The 9,981-nt window shown below is 29.6% G+C and overlaps 1 protein-coding gene across 14 annotated transcripts in view; it reads right to left on the minus strand.

The window, feature by feature from the left end:
- Positions 1-9,477, minus strand: part of LOC105835844 (protein lap4) — a 365,219-nt gene extending 355,742 nt beyond the window's left edge. For 6 of the 14 annotated variants that reach the window (XM_012679440.3, XM_012679437.3, XM_012679441.3 and 3 more), the window contains exons 1-2: positions 9,072-9,476; positions 8,690-8,807 (exon numbers count right to left, since the gene is read on the minus strand). In XM_012679440.3, coding sequence (XP_012534894.1) covers positions 8,690-8,807; positions 9,072-9,233 — 280 coding nt within the window. In that variant the 5' untranslated portion in view covers positions 9,234-9,476. Of the gene's footprint in view, positions 1-8,689; positions 8,808-9,071 lie in introns of all 14 variants that reach the window. The other 8 variants (XR_004962559.1, XM_036284300.1, XM_036284292.1 and 5 more) reach the window with 4 other exon arrangements.
- Between the last annotated feature and the right edge of the window lie 504 nt (positions 9,478-9,981).

A 9,981-nucleotide genomic window follows, 5' to 3' on the forward strand; every position in this document is an offset into this window, starting at 1 on the left:
AGATATACTGGTTGTTTCAAAAATGCGGGCCGTAAATTTGGTGAATCTTACGATCTTTTTTGTAAATGTCATTTGAGGGTAATTATATATATATTTTGCAGCTTTTATTTCGAATTTTAAATTTTGGAAATATAGTTGTTTCAAAAGTGATGGACGTTATGGGGAATCATATTTCCTTCTTTGGTACAGCCTGTATATAGTAATGCCGTAATAATGGCAGCCTTTTTTTTGGCAGCCTTTTTTTCGATTTTTAAAGAAACAGGTTGTTTTATAAGTGTAGGAAGCGATAGGTTCATAGGAAACCCCCCCCCCCTCCCCAATCCCGAAGAGGCCAAAGGCGCAGAAAGAAAGGCAGAAGAAAGCAACGGTGACGAAGAAAAAAAGGACAAGAGGAATTAGAACAAAAAAAAGGAATGATTGTATTGAAGGAAAGAAAGAGGAGGAAAAATACTGTACAAAAAAATGAAAATTAAGCAATAAAAAGAAGTTATGATTAACAAAGAGTGTTACAATCTAATAAGCGACCAACAAAAAAAAAGTGTACAAAATTTAAAAAAAGGCGCAGCAAAGCGTGGCAGGGCAAAGCTAGTTTTTAAAAAAAATTTACACCAGTTCTTGTGTATTATTTACAGGAGAGAACGCAACTGTCAGGTCTCCACAAGAACATTAAATGTAGTATTTCCAAAATTGTAGGACAAAGTAATATAAATAATAAAACGGATAAAGTTAAAAAATGTAAACGTAAATACTACTCCAACAAAAATCGATCAAAGTTTCATGATGCTGCTATGAATGCGGGAAAATCATCTAAAAAAAACACAAGCATATGTTATACACAAAATGCGTACAATAATAAAAAAATTACAACCCCATTTCTTTTAACATACATTTTCAAAATGTTTAACAAATATTTTGCAAAATTTAACATATATTTATATTTATATGTAATTTTACCTTTTATTTCAATTATTTCTACTGAAAAATTGTCAATTTAAACCCTCTTGAATAATTCAACTTTTTACAGATATTGATAAGTGTTATTTACTTTTTTGTTGAACATTAAATCCTAAAGAAAGAAAAGCGTTTTCCCTTTTCATAGAAAAGTTAAAAAAAACACGTTTTTCCTTCGTTTACGTTCACTATTTATTACAAATAAAATATTAATTAAACAATTTTTGCCATGACTAAAATATCGCCAATCAGAATGTTGAAAGACAATCCATCAATATTTTTTCAGATTTTTAATAATACATATATTAAAATGAGTAAAATAGGATCGGACACGACAGACCACGTATGTCTAAGATATCGTCTAAGATATCTAAAAAAACGTATACACTTTGAAGGTTAAATAAAATATTAAACAAAATTAAGTAAAGTTTCAAGTAAATTTACTTGAAACTAAAACATAAATTAGGAAATACGAAAGAAGTAATCAATTCCAAATGGTTCAAACCAACGATTCAAAATTGTGAAATTATTCGAACTTGAATCTCTGATTCAAAAACAAAGTTAAATCAAAATTACATTAATTCGATACAAACTTATTTTTCACAAACGTTTGAAAAAATGTAAACGTTTAGAAAATACATTATTATTGGATTTAAATGTAAGAAAAAAGAATGTTATTAATAACAAGGATGGCTCCATTACTATAATTGTTGTGCAATTTTCTGGTGTTTTCAATATTTTTGATAAATTCTCTCTCCCTCCCTCTCTCCCTTCCGCCCCTCTTTCGTTACAATAATTGTATATACAATTTTAATCTAAAATATTTTCTGTCAATTGCTTTGTTACCAAGATGTGCATATAAGTATGTGCGTGCGTGCGTGCGTACAAAGAAACGATATCTTGCACCAAGTTAACACGCAGCGCAAGACCGCCCCGTGTATGCATACGTAAGTACGCAACTTGCGAGCACCTAAGATTATCAGATCTTAATAAAAACGGAAGCGATCGAATTCTAAGTAAACTCAATGATTATAAGACAACTGTTTTTATTTGTACTCAACGTGGTCTACAAGATATCGTGACGCAAAGTCTCCTATAAAAATATTAATATTTATTGCATATTGATATGAAGATAAATCGCTGTCATTCGTTGTATAATCTCTTTGCGCGAGAGTAAAAAATTAATAAATATGAAATAATATATCTGTAATACGATATAGTAACACCAAGTTCTGTTTTAATAAAACATTTCTTTATTATTCTCTTTTGGTTTCCATATAATGTTAATGTTAATCCTCAGGATACTATCCGGATTAGCCCGAGCAAATTTTGAAATGCATGCCATTTTTAAACAGAAAAGATTGGAAAAGCAGGCTGCGGGGAAAGAGAGGAAGAGAATTTTTATTTTCTAAGCATTAATCCACCGCTTGGCAAAGTGTGTCCTTAGGAGTGTGCCCTAAATTCTGCGCTCGGGTACTTTTTACTCGGGTTGTACGGAATGTCACAAAACTGCTGGATTAGGTAAAATCAAATTTTGCATAAAAGTAATTTTAACTGTTTTTTTTCTCGTAAGTTCGATGCAAAATTTCATCATTTAGCGCGAAATAAGTGAACATAAAATGTTACTTGTTTCTTTAACTCATTAAATCCCATAGCGAAACAAGACGCAATATCCAAAGTGTTCACGCAATTCTTAGTAGCGTTCCTAGCAACAATTTTTGCAACAAAAAGTTACAAAAAAATTTTTTTAACAACGTTATAAACAAATTAACAAATAATCATTTTAGACCAAAATAAACTCGCCAATCGATTCTACGCAAAAAATCACGACGAAAATATGTATATATTCATGTAAATAACCTCATTTATTACAAAAATTCACAATTTCCTTGCGCATAAATGGGCGTATATGGACTTATTATACATGGTTTTTCACGTAGAATCGATTGGCGTGGTTTATTTTAGTCTAAGATGATTATTTGTTACTTCGTTTATAAGAAATTGTTTAAAAAATTTTCTTGCAACTTTTTGTTGCAAAAATCATTGCTAATAACGCTACCAGGATCTGCGTTTTTTCAATATCGCAATTTGTTTCTGGGACTTAACGAGTTAATAGTAGTATAGCTTCTTCGCAGAAAATTAAAAATTGAAAAAAAATTATACTTGATAATGATAAATTATTAAAATGTTTTCAATTATTTATTTACATAAATAATTTTGTGTAAATATCTTTTCTTATACTTGGTGCACTTACTTCATGCCATATTTTTGTAGAAAAGACAAAGGAAAAAGATCTTTGTCCGTTTTTTTGGCCTCTCACAGAATTGGCTCAAATATGGCAGAAATAATCTCCCCAAAAATCATATAATTTTCTTAAATTATTTATTAAAACAATGTTTTAATTCGAAAAACAAGGTATCCAAAGTCTTAGATTTTATAGAAAATTTCGTATATTTGCACATTTTTTGTCGTAAATCACTTTTTTATTGATATTGTTAGATGAAATTTTAAAATAAGCTTATTTATTTTAGTATATCATTTTTTACATAAACAAAAAACATGTTTTAAACGGATTTTATATACGCTGAAAAAAAAGTAATATATTCAATAAGATATGTTATTGCGGGCTGCCAACTACAGATATATTCAATACAATAATATATGCTATTGCAGTATCAACATTGTACTTGCATTAATAGCAAATATTATTGTATTGAGTATTTTATGTAGTTGGCAGCCCGCAATCACATATGTTATTGGCTATATTACATTTTTTTCTGTGTAGTCATAAACAAAAAATATACTTTTTAAGCAGATTTTAAATTTAAAATATTTTTTTGTTTTTTATATAACATTTTAAAATAAGTAATACTACTTTATGCGTTAAATAAAATATGTAAAAAAAATATAGAACCTAATAACTTTCAATACTGGCTAAATAAAATCAAATATTTTATATATACATACATATATATATTGTATAGTTGTTTTTTAAGCTATTAAAAATATTAAACAATTTTCGAATTCAAAAATTCAAGTTGTTTAACATAAATGCTTAATTTAATTTGAAACCAAAACTAGTAGGGATCGGTTATTGTCGCCAGTAATTAAATCAAAGAATAGACAACTATGTAGTCGACTGACTGGCTAAATTCCTTTATTAAGTTAAATAATTACAATCAGTCGATTACATAGTTGTCTATTCTTTAATTTAAAACATTTGTACTCTAAAAAATAAAATAATAGTTAAGTAATAGAAAAATATTAATGAAAATATATGAAAAAAATAATCATTCTCAAAAGAATGTTTCAATGAGATATATATATGTTACATAAAATAAAAAATATATATTGTATATCATATAAATCTATTTTTTTAACTTAAATCTGTTTTTCATTGCATTTGCCTTTTTTTGAGCGCTTTCTAAAATTCTTATGCATTCGGCTTCTAATTCTTTTGCCTCTAAAGTTTTCTTTCTTTTTATAATTGTTTCTATCTAACTTCTAAAAGCCAATCATCATTGCCGACTCGACACACAGTACTTCACTAAAATGTGATAAAGATTCACTGAAGTAGCGACATAAAGTTGACCACTTACAATATAAAATAAAAATAAAATTATCAAAGAAGCCCTTTTTTTAATTCCCTGAATCCTAACAAAATTCCATGAGAATTCCATACTTTTTCGAGGTAGAATAAAATTCCCTGAGAATACCAGATTTACCAGATTTTTCCCGACGGTATACACCCTGAATCCCCTAAAAAATCTAAAACGTTGGATGTCTCGTTCTCCGAATTAAAACACTGTTTTATTTTAAAAACCGAATTAAACCACAATTTTAATAAAATGATTTAAGAAATCTATGAGAATATTTGTGGAAATTATTTCTGCCAAATTTGAGCAAATTCCGTGAGGAGCCAAAAAACGATCTTCCTCCCTACTTTTTTTTAATTTAAAAAGACAATTTTTTGTCATTTCACATATTTACAGTTATTTTATATGTAATAAAATAAGAAGTGTAAAAAAATATTTCCCTTGAAAAAAAAAATTGCGAACACGCACGCACGCACGCACGCACGCACGCACACATGCACACACACACACACACACACGCACGCACGCACGCACGCACGCACGCACGCACGCACGCACGCACGCACGCACACACACACCTAGCGCCTTTTTTAACTGAAAAAGGTAAAGAAAAATATGCTACCCTAAGTATTGAATATTCTTACAGTTCCAATACTCAAGATAGTAAATTTTTCTTCCTTTTTTAATCGTAAAGAGTTTAACTTATTACTTATATTTTAAAAAAGTAATTTTTACATTTGGAAATTTTTTTAGAATAACTTTATAAAATAATTCTTTCTATTAAATAAAATCTTTATTTTTAGTCTTTAACTCTTAAAAACTTACAAAAAATATTTACTTATAGAAACTACAACAGATTATACTACATATATTCAAATTTAAAAAAAAAAAGAATTTTTATTTGAATTTATGAAGAAAGCGACAAAAGAATTGATTTAAAAATGTTTCAAAAAACCACATATAAAGAATTTAATATGTGATTAGTTGGATCCAAAAAGTCCAATCACATATTTCAACAAAATTCTCTGGTTCACTGATTTTCCAAATAAGAAAGAATTCCCTGAGAATTCCAGGTTCTTCCAGATAGTAGTCACCCTATGTCATAAAAGCTGTATTTCAATATTGCAAGTACCTAAAGTTTTATAGGTATATCCTTTACATTATTTTGATAAATATCGAGTATTACATTTTAACTTTAGTGTCACTTGAAGGGCTTGTATATAACTTTGAAATGACATAATTGAGTTTAATGTTTGACGTAATGTACGTATGCATTTGACATAAAGTTACAATGCCTGCATTCAAAATTATAAACCATTTACGAGTATCACGAGTCTAAATCTGATTATTTGTGTACTATAATTTGGTTATACTTTTATGATGGTTATCAACCAATATTGGTTGTTACATTTTTATAATATTGTTTGTAATACTTTTAATATATTTCTGCAATGCAAAGTCACAAAAATTTTTTATACATATATTTTTAATACTTTCGTGATACTCATGTGTAAAATTTGGCAAAAAGCGATAATTTTTTTAAATAAAAATGATTTTGAGAATATTTGTTGATAGTATCTCATATCCTTTTACAGGTTTCATAACCACAATCTTCTTTTCCTCTTCAATAAATTGTTATGTTCCTTATGTATATCCAAAGAACTACTGCTTATAATATGATTTGTAGAATTCTATGGGTATCAAACTTGTACCAACAAGATGTATAAATACTTACTAAATTATTTAAATAAATAAAACAGAATGGTGGTTTATAATCCCTTTCTCTCCTTTGATAAGCAATAATCATACAAATTATAATTTACTAACTCTGCAATGACTGTCCACAAGCAATGACTGTTCACAAAGTTAGCGTAGCAAGAGAACTAACCAACGTCATGGAAAAGCGATAACAACAATTGAATAAATTTAATTCAATTTGATCCCCTTTTTAAAAGTAAATTACTATATTATTACTATGTTACGATATTAATTTATTTAGTACCTACATACAGTTTTTAAAGCTATTTTAAAGTGCAATTATACAAAATACAGGTAATTGTATCAATGTATTGCTCAAGTGTTATAAAACACATATCCAAATAGAAGAGTAAGTCAGTAATCAATTAAAAAATAATTTAATAATCATTTAAAAATTACTTTGACATTATTTAGATGTCATAATGGTTTTTTGTATTGTCTAGTTAAATATATTTTCAAATTTATTGTATCTGATAGACTTCAAACACATTTTCTGTTGCAACATTTTATATCACAAGATTTTAAAAACATTTTTGTTGCAAAATTTTATACAAAATTTCACATAATTTTTTTAACATTATTATACATGAAATGTACAACAGTTAAAATCTTTGATAATCAATTATGTATAAAAACTGTTGCTACAAAGCCAAATGAGCCTAATGTTTCTTCATTAATAAAATATTTTTTATGTAGCCTTTATTACATCTTTTTATGTTAATTCGTTCTTTGGTCTCATAGACAGGTCTTATATTTAAGATTGTCTTAAGTACCGCCTTAAGATGTCATCAACCAATCATATGCCCATATGTAGTCAATAAAATGATCCATAGAACATCTAAAGATAAACTTAAAGAGGCCTTAAATATAACGTTTGACTATGAATACGAGCAATAGAGCTATATTAGCATCTTAAGACATTGCTTGAGACAATCTTGATATAAGATTTGACTGTGAATATTGGCCTTTGTGATTAAATAAACAAAAGAAATATGTTTGTTCAAACGTGGAATTTAAATTCAATTTTTAAATTTCTTCTTATTAACTGATAAAAATTTAAGTATTATGTATTTGATATATTCTATTACTACTTATTGTAATTATTAAACTACACTTTAATTGTTTACAACTACCTTAATATAAAAATCTTTTAAATAAATACAAAAATTACATTCTAGAACAATATGACATCAAACGTCAAAATAAAATCTAAATATATATCTACTACAAACTTTGAAAAATAATCCTAAATATATATCTACTATAAACTTTGAGAAAAATAATTTATCTTCTTTTTATTGTTTCTTACTCAAAATTTTTAGTTTCCTTGGTCACTTTTATGTCTGATCTCTATATGAACTTTATGTAAATTTTTTAAATATTATTGATGGAAATATACTAGAATATTTAATACTTATTTTTATTTTCATCTTGCATGTGGAACAGTAAGTATTAATTTAATGTTAATTTAAGATTAATATTTAGTTTTTTAGTGGTTTTTATAATAAAATTAGCATTTATAAGGTTTTTATAATTTTTTTTATATTTCTCTTTGTAATTAATCCTTTTCTTTTGCACTACCGTGCACTATCTCCTCTCCTTTGTTCCTCTTCCTCTTTCCATACTTCTCCACTCTTTTATGCCATTTTTTCAACACACGCAGTATACACATGTACGCGCGTATAAACAAGGTAATATTTTTACCTGGCGAGACCCAAAAATATCAACTCGCCAAATTTTAAATACATAGTTTGAGATAAAAGACTCGATTTCTTTCAATTTCTTATCGGTTCTGATAGGAGTGACAAATCGCAACAGGTAGAAAAAGAAAAAAAATAAATAAGTATAGCGAGTAGAAATATTTCCGATAGGTGACAGTGACAGACGGGGCTTGACACTTGGCAGTCGGCTCCGTTCGGCATAGCGCGATGTGGCGTTGATAGCGTCGAAGGTAACACGCAACGAGAGGAAGTGAAAGAAAATACACCTTACATAGGTTTCATTAACGTTCAACCATAATTAACACTCGGCCACATCAAAAGTTAAAAGTACGGATGCAAAGAGTACGCACTCGATTCGATCCCTCTCACCACACGAATCTTTTTTTAAACTTGACCTTCCTTTCAACAATAATCGGCCGATCCTTCAATATAAAAAAAAAAGGACGATGCAAACAATAAGAATGATATTGTGCGGAACATGAGATATCGTTAATAAAGCTTTTCCAATAAGATTAATTATGATTAATTGCTTCATTCAATTCAGACGGCGCGCCGCGGCGATTTTTTGTTTCAATTTGCAGTTATCTCGTGCCCACCCAAATAAAGTAGTACCTCAAAATCCCTTTATCACAATTTAAAATCATATGAATAAGCATTTCTCACCATTTCTGGACACGTCCAACTCGACGAGGTTTTCAAAATTCTGGATGTCCGGTGGTAAACGATGTATCTCATTATCGCTCAAACCAAGTTTTCGTAGCCTCTGAAGTCGAAAGAAATTCTGAAAACATTTCAGAAGTACGATATTGGCTTATTCTCGATCGATTGGGCTTTCGCACGAGACGAAAGCAGAAAAGAGATAAAAACGAATGTTATGAGTAGTGTTTCTTTCAGGTTACGTGTCTTTTATCTCTAATATAATTCTCACATGTACCGCGATAAAATTAGGACATTATAAACACAATGGGTAGGAATGTGGAAGAAGAGGGAAACAATTAAAGCCACAAAGGAAGAACAAAAAGGAATAAAAGTAGATCTCCCTTACTTTTGGTAGATCACGGATATGATTGGCATCTAGTAGAAGCTCCTCCAAACTCCTCGAATATCGCAGGATGTCATCAGGAACACACGGCAGAGAGCAATGACGCTTGTCAACGTATTCCACCTGCCTGTTACACCCTTTAAAAATTGGAATGCAGCGGAACATGGTACACTATTCAATTACGTCAATCACGTTAAAACAACACCAAGCATAATTATCCCGTGAATAAAACAACAGCCACTCGTTTATACTACTACTCGCCCATACTTTCATCCGACGCACGACAAAATGAACGATTTCACGCCCTACTCAGCTTTAAAACGCATTCTCGACTCTATGCTTCGTGATCTGACGTCATCACGTCGACAAACCACCGATCACATTGCTCGCGTTGCTTCAAAACGATGCGAATGAACCACGAGCGCCGTTCGACTTGTACAGATTGGGTACGTTCGGGGAGACACTTGGTCTGTTCTTTTTCGCTGCACTGCTGCATTGGTGCAACAAGTTAAAATGAGAAAAAATATATTTGTCTCACTTTAACTTATTGCACCAGTGCATCAGTGCAGCTAAAAAGAACAGGCCAACTATTAGGGCCATTCTACAATAGTCGCAAATCGCCAGTTGCCTTTTGCGACCGCCAATGAACATTGAGCTTTACGTATTCAGCTCGATGATCATTGATTGGCATCTCCATCTACAATGGAGAGTCGTAGGCCGTAGCAGCCACAGACTTCTATAATATACTAGACTGAATTGATCGGATGATCGTTTGGTTAATGTCACTATAATCACTCTGCATTTGTTAAATTAAAAAATACAGTTATTTAAAATAATTTTGAATAACCTTGTACTCTGTTATACACAAATCTACATAATAATAGTTTTACACACAAATTAAAACTACTCCAGA

This window comes from Monomorium pharaonis, chromosome 1 (assembly GCF_013373865.1).
Source record: "Monomorium pharaonis isolate MP-MQ-018 chromosome 1, ASM1337386v2, whole genome shotgun sequence".
Lineage (NCBI taxonomy): Eukaryota > Metazoa > Arthropoda > Insecta > Hymenoptera > Formicidae > Monomorium > Monomorium pharaonis.